Below are 12,829 nucleotides of genomic sequence, written 5' to 3' on the forward strand. Positions count from 1 at the left end.
GATACATGAGAAATAAACAAAATCTCATATCGAAAATGAATAAAAAGCAGTTGGAGCTTATCAGTAAGGTGGATTTCTAATACATGTAGAATTATTTTAATATGGTGACGTTCAAGGTGTTGGGTTGGATCAAAATAGACAATATATACATGACATTGAATCAGGTTGTTACAAGTTGCATCATCAACCATTAGAAACTACTAAAACAAGTAGTTATGTTTTTCTATTCTTCAATTTTATCTACTGGGATACAAATTATACTTGAGCGTATGAAAAGAATTCGGGCTTATATTTACACTATCAAAAGTCCAACGTTAGCTTTGCCACTACTAGTACCTCTTTAAATTTAAAAGTCGCCTAACTTTATAATTTTTCAATAAAATCATTGAATTTCATATTTGATTTCAATAAAGTCATATTAGTCAATTTCTGTAAAAAAAAAAAAAATCAACTTGCATCAAGAGGCGGGGATAGCTTGTAAGGGGGCAAAGGGTGTAGTTGTGTAATTAACCAGTTCGAAGTGGATGGCATCGCAATAGAAGTGGGCTTAAAGGATCTCAATAGAAGACGAATGAATAGAATCTCACATTGAAAATGAAAACAAAGTAACTGAAGTTATTAATAAGGTAAATTTTCTAATACATATAAAAATGCTTTAAAATCGTGACGTTTTATTAGATTTAGATCAAAATGGACAATATCTGTATGGTATTGAATCAGGATGTTACAAGTATCCTCGACCGCCGAAACTAGTTCTAAAACAAGTACTTTTGTTTTTCCATTATGCAATTTTATCAAATATCAATAATTGATTTCAATAATGTAAAAAAAAATGTCATTGAAGGTTAATATGGAAAAATTATTAGAATCACCCGGTTCTTCATGTCAAACGGAAGACCTTCCATACGTATTTTGTCATGTGTAATATGGACTCACACACATTATAAAAGGCCCACTATTTTATTTATTCATCGGAGTCACAATATGTGTGTCCAAACGTGAATTGAAGATCCTCCAAGTGACATGGAAAACTGGATGGTTAATATAAGAACTCCATAAGAGTTGATAAGTGCATATCATACATATAAATTCAATAATCATCGTGAAACGCTTTAAAATCAAAATTCCCGTGCAACATAATGAAAGACTAAATTGCATTCATTTCAATGAAAGACATATTTGCTGAACATCTTTTTTTCTCTTTAGCATCACTGTTTGATCATATTGATCATATCATGTTACAGAAAACAATTAAACATACAACTCTTAACTCTATTAATCATCTCCCTCTCAGGCTGCACAAAAAAAGACTGAAACTAACTGAAACTAAACCAAGTTCTAGAACTTCCGGATCCTGACTTTGAACGTCGACGATCGAATGACTTCGTCGTCTGTGTTTAACGTAGTCTCAAGAATTTCAATAGATTCAGGTTTAGTGAAATAGGTGAAAAGAAGATAGATACCATCTAAGTAAGTATTTGTCTCTCCTGCTTTGTTCTTCTTCTTGATGCTGTATGCTAATGGAATCACACCTCTGTTGAATACCTCTACATACATCCCTCCCCCAGCAACCAGCAACTGCCAGACAACCAACATTAGAAAGAATAAAGTACTTCATTATCCGTCATGGTACCCGAAAAACAACTCCTTAAGCTATCTTAAAATGAAGGTCAGCTAATATTTATCAGCAGCAACAACTGAATCAAATAGACCCTTAACTTGACTCGTCTAAAGATCCACATATAAAGCACCACGAGGACATACACAAAAACTTTGTTCATTGTGAAATCAAAGAGCATAATCAACATCCATCCCCTTCTTTTTCGATCATACTCGGTGGCGGAGGCGGGGTTAGGGAAGAGGGTCTAGGGGTGCTATTGCAGCATCCCCAGACCCTCTTCCCAAGAACTGTGGATTCAGTCGAGGGTGCAACAGATCCCTCGTGGCCACTGATCATAATTACACATGGCATTCACACCTCTTTAGGCATACAGATAAAGATGCAAACTTTTCTTCAAAACCTTTTAAATCAATCAAAAGAATGCCACAAGAAAAAACCAAAGGCAAGCATTCATACAGAAGGTAGCTGCAATACATATTTAAGAAGAAAAATTGAGATGATGCAGCAATTCTGCTATAGATTAACAAAATCCTGAAGTTGTTTCAGGATTTATTCATATTTGAGTCAAATGCACCAACTGTCATTAAATTCAATTTTGAGTCAATAAAATCACTCAAGTTTAATTCCGGTGTTAACAAGTCAATATGACCAGATTTGGAAGAAAAAAAAAAAAAAAAACCAACCAGAAAGTTGACATGACGTTATAGCCACGTAAGATTCTTCATTAATATTTCAGCCACGAGCCTATCATGTACCAATACGAAAATGAAAAAAAAAAAAAAAACTTTAGGGACTTATGGTGCACAAACTTAATAGTAACTGTCAAAGCATTTGAATTTTTTTGTTTCATTTTCTGCATTGCAATGTGGCAGACAGATAGTGCCCACGTGGATGAAGAATCTTATGTGGAAACGAGCTAGCAAGTAGGATTCTGTCAGATATTAATATGAAGTGGACCTTTGACTATCAGCTTGAGCTTTTAGTTGAGTTGGTTCCATGACAGATTCAATGTTGACTTGGCAAGTAGTAATCTGAGTTGACTAACCACGTCATTTTTCCGGTTGCTTTTACGGTTTTACCTCAAATTTGACCATAGTGACTTTATTAAACCGGAACTAAACTTATTTCTACAAAATTAATTGACTTGATATATTAGGGGCCCCTGAACTTGGCCAAAAAACCCAATTGGCCCCCTGAAATTACAACTCATCTCGTTAGATTCTGTAACTTACTTAAAATGACATATGCACAGTCTAAATTTGTTGAAAGTGATCTATTGGCCTCTAGAACCTGCTTACACTGATCTATTTGCCCCATAAACCTTGTTAAAGTGATATACATCTCAATTTTTCCAAAGCCTCCTTACTCTGCCATGTGGACTTAGAGGTTAATCATGCCACTTTAAGTAAGTTCGAGGGTTAATGAAACACTTTGTAAGTTCATAGAGCCAATCGGTTTCTTGAGCCAAGTTCATGGGCTAATGAACGTTCTGTAAGTTCATATGACCAGTTAGTTTTTTGCCCCAAGTTCAGTAGATCGTGCCACTTTAAGTAAGTTCAGGGGCTAAGGGGCTAATGAAACACTTTGTAAGTTCATAGAGCCAATCAGTTTCTTGAGCCAAGTTCATTGAGCTAAGTTCATGGGCTAATGAAAAGCTCTATAAGTTCATACGACCAATTAGTTTTTGGCCCCAAGTTCAGTAGCTCGTGATGTATTAAGGCAAATTAATTTTAGTATCCAAAACTTCTATGCATTTGATCCTTCATATTGGTTCTTTTATGCCTTAGCTCTAAATCATCACCTTAGATCAATCAATACTTCTTAAACTATAATCAATCATCCATTATATTCTAGCAGAGAACTTCTACAATTTTCTTAATAAATTCAATCTACCCAACAACAATTCTAAGAAAAACGGTTTACATTTCATAACAAAAACGAAAAGCAAGTAAAATCGAGAACACTACCTCCTCATACTTCTGAGTAAGAGCCAATCGTTCATCTTCAGACATATCCGGTCTCAAAACCGCCATAGTCTCATAGTGGCGGAGTCCCGGCGGGCATTGAGGAGCCTCCTTCTCCTCTACAGCTGTCATCACCGACCCGGCCGTTGGTGGATCTTCATTTGACCCGAATCCAGTTCCTTCATAGAAAGAACCAGAGAAGTCTAGAGTTTGGGCCTTGACGATGAGCCCAGCGTGCCTCTTTGGGGAAAGGAGAGATTTCGAACTTGTAGGCGTAGCAGTATGAGGAAATGATTGGAACTTGGAGACAGATTTGAGGCAAAATGGGGAAGAATTTATTAGAGTAGTAAGTGACGAAGATGATGAAGAGGAAGCCATTGATTTGAGCTCTGTTTCCAGAACAGTGTGTTTGGGTCAGTGAAACAAATTGGGGATTTTTGGATATAGATAAGGAGAGTGCGCTTGCGCGCAATAAGCGCATGTTAGCATATTATTTATGGGCCTTGTAGAGGCCATTAAAGCCCATTTTGGTTTTCAACCACAAAATTTGGTGAAAGTTACACTAATGACCACTCAACTTTTCGCTTACTAATATTATTGTAACTCCATTTTATAGCCTCATATCAAAGACTGTGGAATTCTTCCTCAACTTTTTTTTTTTGTTAAGCAAAACAAATTTAGTTAGAATATAATATAAAATAAATCACATCAGAACATCTTAAAAATCATTCCATCCGTCATTGGAATGGGCGATCATACTCGGCTATTCCAATGTTATCTTCGAAACGGGCTCTCATCTGACGGTCCAGGCTATTCACTCATAGCAGACTGATTTCTCAGAGTTTGGCAACCTTATTTCTCAATGTCGATCCCTACTATCGGTAAATAACGGATTCTCTAAGACAGGCAAATAGTTTAGCCCATGGCTATGCAAGGGCGGCTTCTCAACATGTCAGGCCTACAACTTTTAACACATTACCGAGTTCTTTTCTATGATCTGTACTTGACTACTGTCCTATTTTGATTCATTAATGATATTCTCTTTCAAAAAAAATCATTCCATCAGTCCAGTCCAGGTCTGATAAGTTTTATTGGGTTAGTTAACTAAATTATAATTTGATATACATTTTTATTGTTTTTTTTATAAATACATTTTTATTGTTAATAATTATAATTTACTTTTCCTTAAAAAAAATTATAATTTACTTTTAATTTTAAATTTTTTGAACATAAAGCACTTCATTAATTGGGTGAGACTGAATTTAGACAAAAATAAGTATCTGGGCCCGATTAGGCCCAGTCCAATGACAGCCCAATTCATGAACAGATACATCTTATGTAGAGCAAAAAATTCGTTTCTTGAAAAAAAAGCCAAACCGAGCTGAGAGTTGAAGCAAACACAGAGAAACTGAGAAGCTGAGAAAGAGAAAGAGAGAAATGGATCCAAAACTAACAGAAGCATCGCAGCTCTTCGAGAGATTCAAAGCGGCCTGTGTACGAGGAGATGTCGATACTTGCAGCGATCAGTTGTCTTCGCTCAAGGTAATTGAGCAACAACGATAAATTCATCGAAACCCTAATGCAATTTCATTTTTGGATGCTATGTTAGTGGAGATTTGTTTTCCTGTTTCCTGAACTATGTTAGTGGTGGATTTGATGTAGTAGAAGAGTATATGTAGTTGCTTAGACTGCTAGAAGCCATTTTTTTAGAACATAGATATTAGAGAGAGGCTAATGAAGTGGAATGTTGGTTGATCTTTTGCAGGTTTTGTTGACAGGGTTTAAAAGCTTGCCGCCGTTGTTTGAAGATACACCTAATGCTATTCAAGAACTCACACTTGCAAGTAATGTTCTTCACTGATGTTTTCTTTTCTTTTCTCATTGAATTAAATTATTAATTTGATATAAAATAGAGATGAATTCAAATTCATTCAACTTTTGAATGTTACTGCTGAAATGGAATATCAAACGTATCATGGAACTATCAGAAACTGAAGGAACTTAACTATATAACCATTTATTTGGATGATAAGCAAAATTTTCTGTTACTGTGTATTTTTAAAGTTTAATTTTCAGAAATTTGCATCCGAGAAAATACTAGTTTGTAAAATTATGCATAGTTGGTGTCCATGCTTTTTTTTCTCTCTTTTTCTTTTTCCTTTACCTTTTCTATCCATCAGTCTGATTTGCGCTTTTGAACTCTCAGGGGATATATATGAGCATGCTGTTCTTCTGAGTGTGAAGAGTGGGGATCAGGATGCTTTTGAAAGGGATTTCTTTCAGTTGAAACCATATTATACAGATGCTCGGTAACTCATCCATAACTTCCTTAAATTATGTTTTATAAGTCGTACTTGAAATAAGGTCTAGTCACTCGTGCATCAAACTTTGGATTACAAGACACTTCAATTTTTGTGTTTGATAGTCTCTGTGCAGTATGAAATACTGTAGCAAGGAAGCTTTTTCCATATAACTATATAGCACATGACGTGGACATCAATTTAATTAGATATGTAACTTCGGGTTTTGCATAAACAGAACTATGTTTTTTAGGCTTTCTCTTCTATACTATAGGTCATAATTACAAATGAAGTAAGGAGAATCCTTGGGTTGCTGGTGATTTAATTAAGTAGATGTGTAGAAATATGTACTCGAAACTTCTCAAATTCTATTGTTCAAGCTTGAATTGGAAGGGCTTTGACAAATTTGTTGTATTGTTTACCCCTCTATGTTAGTAATCCTCCACTCCAAAGATGCATGGTTTCTGTTGAAGTACATTGTCAATGTGACTGGCTGGAATTCTAACCAAAGGATGTAGGATCATTTATATAGAACTATGCACTATGACGATACCAAGTCATTCCTTTGCGAGAGCTAGTTTAAATGACTCTGAATTTTCTTAGTTTGCCAAGAACACAATTATGCCTTCAACACATCATGAATTTTCTTTGTTCCTCAAACCTTTTTTTTTGTTTTTGTTTTTTTTTTTTTTTTTGGCTAATCTAGTTCCATGGATGGTATATGAAGCGCACTTTACACAATAAAAGTCATATTTACCATTTAGTAGAAACCTTTTCAGCCACATATTTTATGGTTCTCTTTTGCATTAGAAAATTCATTATGTTCCATTTCATTCTTCAAATTTGGCTTTTCATTTGATAGTTGTCCCCATTTGTGTCCCATTTACTATTTCAATAAAGAAAAAAGAATGCATAAACATTACTTTAGGCAATGATTTGCTGTGATCTTTATTTATGTTTTTTGTCAAATAGCTCAGATCATGTTATTATTGTTAAAGAAACAATATTGTTCATGACCTCTCTTTTTAATCTTTTAATCTTTCAATGGAGCAGTGAAAATCTTGCCCCATCTTCTCAAGAGCACGTGATCTTAGGTCTCAACCTCTTGAGACTGCTGGTGCAGAACAGGATTGCTGAATTCCATACTGAGCTGGAACTGCTCCCATCTAATGCTTTGGAAAGTCCATGCATCAAGCATGCTGTGGAGTTGGAACAATCTTTCATGGAAGGGGCGTACAACCGTGTGTTGAGTGCAAAACAAACTGTCCCACATAAAGCTTACGATTATTTCATGGATCTTTTGGCAAAGACAGTAAGGTAATTGCTTCTTGGATTATTTTTTCGGTACAAGTGAAACTTAATTTAAAAGTTGAAGTACCAGCTTTAGCTTTTCCCTTAATAATTTCGATTTGAATTGTATTTTCTTATGGTGGGGCTATGTTACATGGAAACGAATACAGGAACGGATTCGTAAACCGGGAAGTGATATTCGTAAAAGTTATAGGAAACAGAAATGTGGGGGAAATGTGTAAATAATGTAACTATATGATATATCTATAAAATTTTAAAATTATAAGAATGTATGTTTGATCTTTGATTTTTATATATATACATCAAAAATATTACATCATAATATAGGGGAAAAAGCGACTTTCATTTTGAAATCTTGTAGAAGATGATTTAGAAAATATTAGGGATTACTGAACATGTGATTCATTTAATAGTTGTTAGAATCGTACGAGTCACGAGTCGATTCGTACGATTCGATTCATGAAGAATTCGAGTCGTATCTATGGTACGACTCGGAAGCTTCATGAATCGGCCGAGTCACTACCGATTCGGCCGATTCATCGAGTCACCCGAGTCGGTCAATTCAGGCCACCATTTAAAAAAAAATCAATTTTTAACAACTAAAAAATGTAGAGCAGAAGAAGATGACTATTCACTTTACAAAAACAAAACAAAAAAACGTACACAAGTTATGAAACACAAATAGTTTCAATTAGATGACTCTTTACTCTACAAATTCCAAAACCTTCCCTCTTCTTTTCTATTTATTTATTATTATCTTCTTCTACTCTTTATTCTTTCTATTTTCCATGTTCTATTTGTCTCTACTTTCTTTTATAACTTGATATAATTTCTATTTAGATATTAAAATTGCATTTTTGGACTAATATTTAAAGTTAAATATTATTAATATTTTATTTTTTATAGCATTTTGAATTTGATCCGAATCTTACGATTCGATTCACGAGTCCCGATTCGTAAAATGAGATTTCGAGTCACGAGTCGAATCTCGATTTAACAACCATTAGCATTGATCCACTTATGAAAACACATTACATAGTAAGAAACGAGTTGCCAAGTTTTAAGAAAGAGTTTCCAATTTTTGTAAATTACGGAAACGTGAACAGAAACATTCCTTGCAAGTTTCCAAGAGCTTTGATTTCTGAAATGTTTGTGGAAACATGGAACGCTTTATAATCGAAGTTTTGATACAACATATGTAGGATATAGATGCATAGAAAAAGGTTAGATAGAAGGTGTGTACTTTTATGGAGTTGTTATACCAAAAAAACATTGCTGGAGGGGGGAAAACAGCTTAAAAGAATAATATATCAAAACAACCAAACTACCACTTCAGCTTAATATTACTACATTCATATTGTACACGGAAGGGATAATTTCACTATTCCAGGATTGGTTGCAAGAACAGGTAGAGTGAACTTGTTTAATTTCCGGCTCAGCACATTCTACTGTATATCTCATGATGGGTTTTGGGGGTAAACTCTTTTGTGTTTTCTAAGGATCGTATTGGTATTTCTGGTGTAGTCTTTCAGACAAAGCTTGCTTGACACGATTATCATTTAATTATGTCAAATATAATCATGTGGAACATATAGATCACATAATACGATCATGACTCAACAACCTGTTTTGACATCCCTAGCTGTGCATTTATATTTTGCATGACTGGTTGGTTTCATGGCTTGTAGGGATGAAATAGCTGGATGTAGCGAGAAAGCATACGACTACCTTTCGATATCTGATGCCCGCCAAATGTTGCTCTACAGTTCCGATAATGAACTTCTGCAGTACATTAAGGAGGTACTGAATTACCGCCCCGTTTTCTTCAGTGATTTAATGTTTTCCATGTTAAGTGATCGCTATATTTCGAGTACATAATACAGGAGCATCCCGAGTGGGAGATAAAGAATGGTGAAGTAATTTTCCAGAAGGCAAAAGAATCTGCCCCCTGCAAGGAAATACCATCTCTGCAACTCATCAACCAGACACTGAGTTACGCGAGAGAGTTGGAACGAATCGTGTAGACGATTACTTGTCTTCGATGGCCACCGCGTTTCCAGGTTTCAACTGAAAGATATTCCCTGTGAGGCTGAACTTACTATGTTTTGTATTCTAATTCAGTTGCTCTGGCAAAACACAAAACTTCCTTCACTTTCCGGGTTAATCCCTATTCTCTTGATTATTGATTTTAAACACAAATTTAGATGGCAATCTTTTCTACTGATAGAAAGTCAAATTTCAACAAAGTGGTGTGTTCTTTGATGATTATCGTTGGTGTTATTTTGTGGCATTGATTGTTTGGTTCTTCGGTTAATTCATCGATCTTGGCATAGAATGAAATCTTGCTAGATCGAATATTGTTAGGAATTGGATCGATATTGACTATGATAGAATGAAATCTTGCTAGATCGAATATTGTTAGGAATTGGATCGATATTGACTATGACAAGCTTAGGCGAAACATGAAATTAGATATGCAATCGTAAGAACATGTTATTTACGTAGGTCCATCAATTTTATGAAAATCTCGAAATATTAATTTATTTAGCCATGTTTAATTTATGATTTATTTCGGGTTAAATGTTAATATTATCTTTGGAGTAGAAACACTTGGCTAATTGAGTTTTTGAAGTGGATACATGGGAGTCAATTTGGCTAATTATTCTTCTGATAAATATTATTTTTGCTGTTTTATGCATTAGTTTAAGCTGAAAAATCATTTAATGTTATCTAATGTTTCAATTAGGTCATTAAATTTTGAGTTGTATTAGTAAAATAATTCAAGTTTTTAATTATATTGTAATAAAACCATTTTAGTTGTTCTCAGTATTAGTAACATCTAAACGTTAACTAGGATGATAAATTGACTAAATTAAAGTTGTTCTCAGTATCAGTACTTTTAATATATTTTACGGATTAGAATTTATAAATTAGAAGTCTAGAAAATATTTTTTAGGGTTTATGATTTATGAATTGGAGTCTATAATTTTTAAAGAGTGTTGTTAAACCCAGCCCCAATTTCCCGCCCCTAGCCCCGTGAAAGGACGAAATTACCCTTTCATGGGTTTTGGGGTGGGAAAAAGCTATTTTTTTGCTCTCTCGATACACGGGCGTATGGACATCACGCCTCACTTCATGGTGGGGTGTGTGAACATCATGCCTCACCGTGTGGTCGGGCGTGATAGCCCCACGCCTCACCGTGTGGTCGGACGTGATAGTCACACGTCCGACCACACGGTGAGGCGTGGGGCTATCACGCCCGACCACACGGTGAGGTGTGATGTTCACACGCCCGTGTATCGAGAAAGCAAAAAAAATAGTTTCTGTATCCCATGCATAGGCCATTAAACCCGTAAATAGTCCGTTAAGCCCGTAACTACATAAATGTACTTAACAAATAAAATTTAAAAACATAAAAATTAAAATAAACATAAACATTTATAAACGTAAAAGAGTAAATTTAATATCTACAACAAAAAGTGTTTAAATGTATGAATGTCTACAACAAAAAATCAGCTCGCCCGACGCCATGCATCCATAAACTCATCCATCTCCATCTTAATGCGTGGAACATCCTCATCAGATCGATGGGTAGCCGATAGTTGGGTGACACGCCACAACCAGCTAACCCACTGCAAAAAAAATAAAAATAAAAAGTAACAAATAAATATTAAAAATTAACACATATAAATTAATACTAAATAATAATAAACTTACAAATTCGCTGTTGGCGCGAACATGTTGGACGGTCCAGCCTGTGGTGCATGAAGGAGATGGGGATGCGAATATCGCCTATACCAATCCATATAAGCAGGATCACAGGCAGTCGGATCGTATCCAACTGGTCGGCATCTCCTCCGATCAATGCCCCGAGCCGATGGAAATCTCCGCCATGTGTCCTCAACTGTGACTAAGGAATGCGTGAGCCTGTACGATAACGACTTCCATGGTCGTACTGCTTTATCAGATCTAATACGCTCAGCTGGGATAGTCTGAGTATATCCGACCTGTCGCAGCGCTCGATCGGGCATATACGGCTCGACGATATCTCTACACCGTATCCAACCGGCGTAGGACACTCGAAGCCGATCATCATCGGCGACAAAACCATAAGGCAACCACGTCACCTGGAAAAAAGTAATACTCAATAAATAATAATAATATACTATAAATAATAATTAAATAAATTCTAAAATTTTATAAAATACATCTGCCGCCGTCATACGATCCAGCTGCCCGCGAAAGGTATCTAGTCGGGCGGTCATCTTGCCTGGTATCCCGACCTCCCATCTCAGTGCACGGGCATGGTCAACTGGGATCAAGTGAGCTCCTCTATGCGGCCGGAAAATCGGAAAATACTCATATATCCATGCCTGCAGTAGGGTCAAACATCCGCATATACCTGAACAGTCTCCTCTGCTCGCTATCCCCAGCTGCCGGTACAACATGGCTAGTGTGGCAGACCCCATGATAGTCCAGCTGCCCCGTTGACACCGCTGTAAACCTCATGAAGATGGGCCGGCCTAATCCTATCTCCACTCTTGTCAACAAACAGAGTGGATCCAAGCATAAGCCACATCCACGCTGTGGCCCGAGTAGCGTCATCCCTACCCTCAGCGAGAAGCCCCTGTACAGCCCCAACAAATACACCTCCACCTGCCTATAAATGACTAGTCAGCAACAGAAGCTCAGCCTGACTCATCCCAAACATCATCATACACATGGCATGAAGCGAGTCAGTAGGGGGAGACTCGGACACCATCGGACCGTTGATCGGGATCCGAAGAATCTGCCACACATCATGCAGCTGGATAGTCATCTCCCCGAACGGCATGTGGAAGGAGTTCGTATCAGGCTGCCACCGCTCCACGAACGCAGTCAACAGCGGAGTGTCGAGGTTCCTGAACATGGCATGTGGAAGGTGAGACAAACCAGTCCTCTCGATCATCTCACTCAGCTGTAAAATGACACATATACAATTTATACAATTACTGAATGTTTTTTATGTTTATAGTTAAAAAATATAAATTACAATAAATGTTGACACACTATATTATTCTTACCTCGGCTGACGCACCAGACAACCACTGACATAAATCTCGGCATGTTGCTGATCTGTTGTAGCATGTCAGAAACGACCGAATCTCTCCTCCCAACATCCATGAGGCAACATGTCCTAGAAAACTAGGAATCACGGAACCATCAACGGGACCACCATCAACCGGTGCAGTAACTACCCAGCTCTCGTCCTCACTAGCTTTGGGACGTTTGCTTGTCCCTGATAATTATAAAATTATACTACATTATACAAAAAAAAATACTAAAAAATTATACTAAAATTATACTAAAATTATACTAGATTATACTAAATTATACTAAATTATACTAAAAAATTATACTAAATTATATTAAAAAATACTAAATTATACTAAAAAATACTAAAAAATTATACTAAATTATACTAGATTATACTAAAAGTATACTAAAAAATACTAAAATTATACTAAATAATATTAAAAAATACTAAAATATACTAAAATACCTGTACTCGCAAAACGACCTCCTACGCGCTGGGTCGGCTGTCTCCCCGGGATCGGCTGCTCATCGCTCTCCGAAACCTCGCGATCATGTGC

At 36.2% G+C, this 12,829-nt stretch overlaps 2 protein-coding genes across 2 annotated transcripts; one reads left to right on the plus strand and one right to left on the minus strand.

Annotated features, from left to right (window-relative positions):
* Positions 1-1,137: 1,137 nt before the first annotated feature.
* Positions 1,138-4,017, minus strand: LOC136210994 (small ribosomal subunit protein bS6c). The gene is made up of 2 exons (XM_066002480.1): positions 3,589-4,017; positions 1,138-1,578 (listed from the first exon to the last, which is right to left on the minus strand). Exons 1-2 carry the CDS (start codon positions 3,961-3,963, stop codon positions 1,339-1,341), a joined length of 615 nt encoding a protein of 204 aa, XP_065858552.1. The 5' UTR covers positions 3,964-4,017; the 3' UTR covers positions 1,138-1,338.
* A 937-nt stretch (positions 4,018-4,954) lies between these two features.
* LOC136210995 (26S proteasome non-ATPase regulatory subunit 8 homolog A) lies at positions 4,955-9,464 on the plus strand. The gene is made up of 6 exons (XM_066002481.1): positions 4,955-5,127; positions 5,351-5,429; positions 5,792-5,894; positions 6,939-7,202; positions 8,885-8,996; positions 9,080-9,464. Exons 1-6 carry the CDS (start codon positions 5,023-5,025, stop codon positions 9,218-9,220), a joined length of 804 nt encoding a protein of 267 aa, XP_065858553.1. The 5' UTR covers positions 4,955-5,022; the 3' UTR covers positions 9,221-9,464.
* Positions 9,465-12,829: the final 3,365 nt, after the last annotated feature.

This window comes from Euphorbia lathyris, chromosome 1 (genome assembly GCF_963576675.1).
Source record: "Euphorbia lathyris chromosome 1, ddEupLath1.1, whole genome shotgun sequence".
NCBI lineage: Eukaryota > Viridiplantae > Streptophyta > Magnoliopsida > Malpighiales > Euphorbiaceae > Euphorbia > Euphorbia lathyris.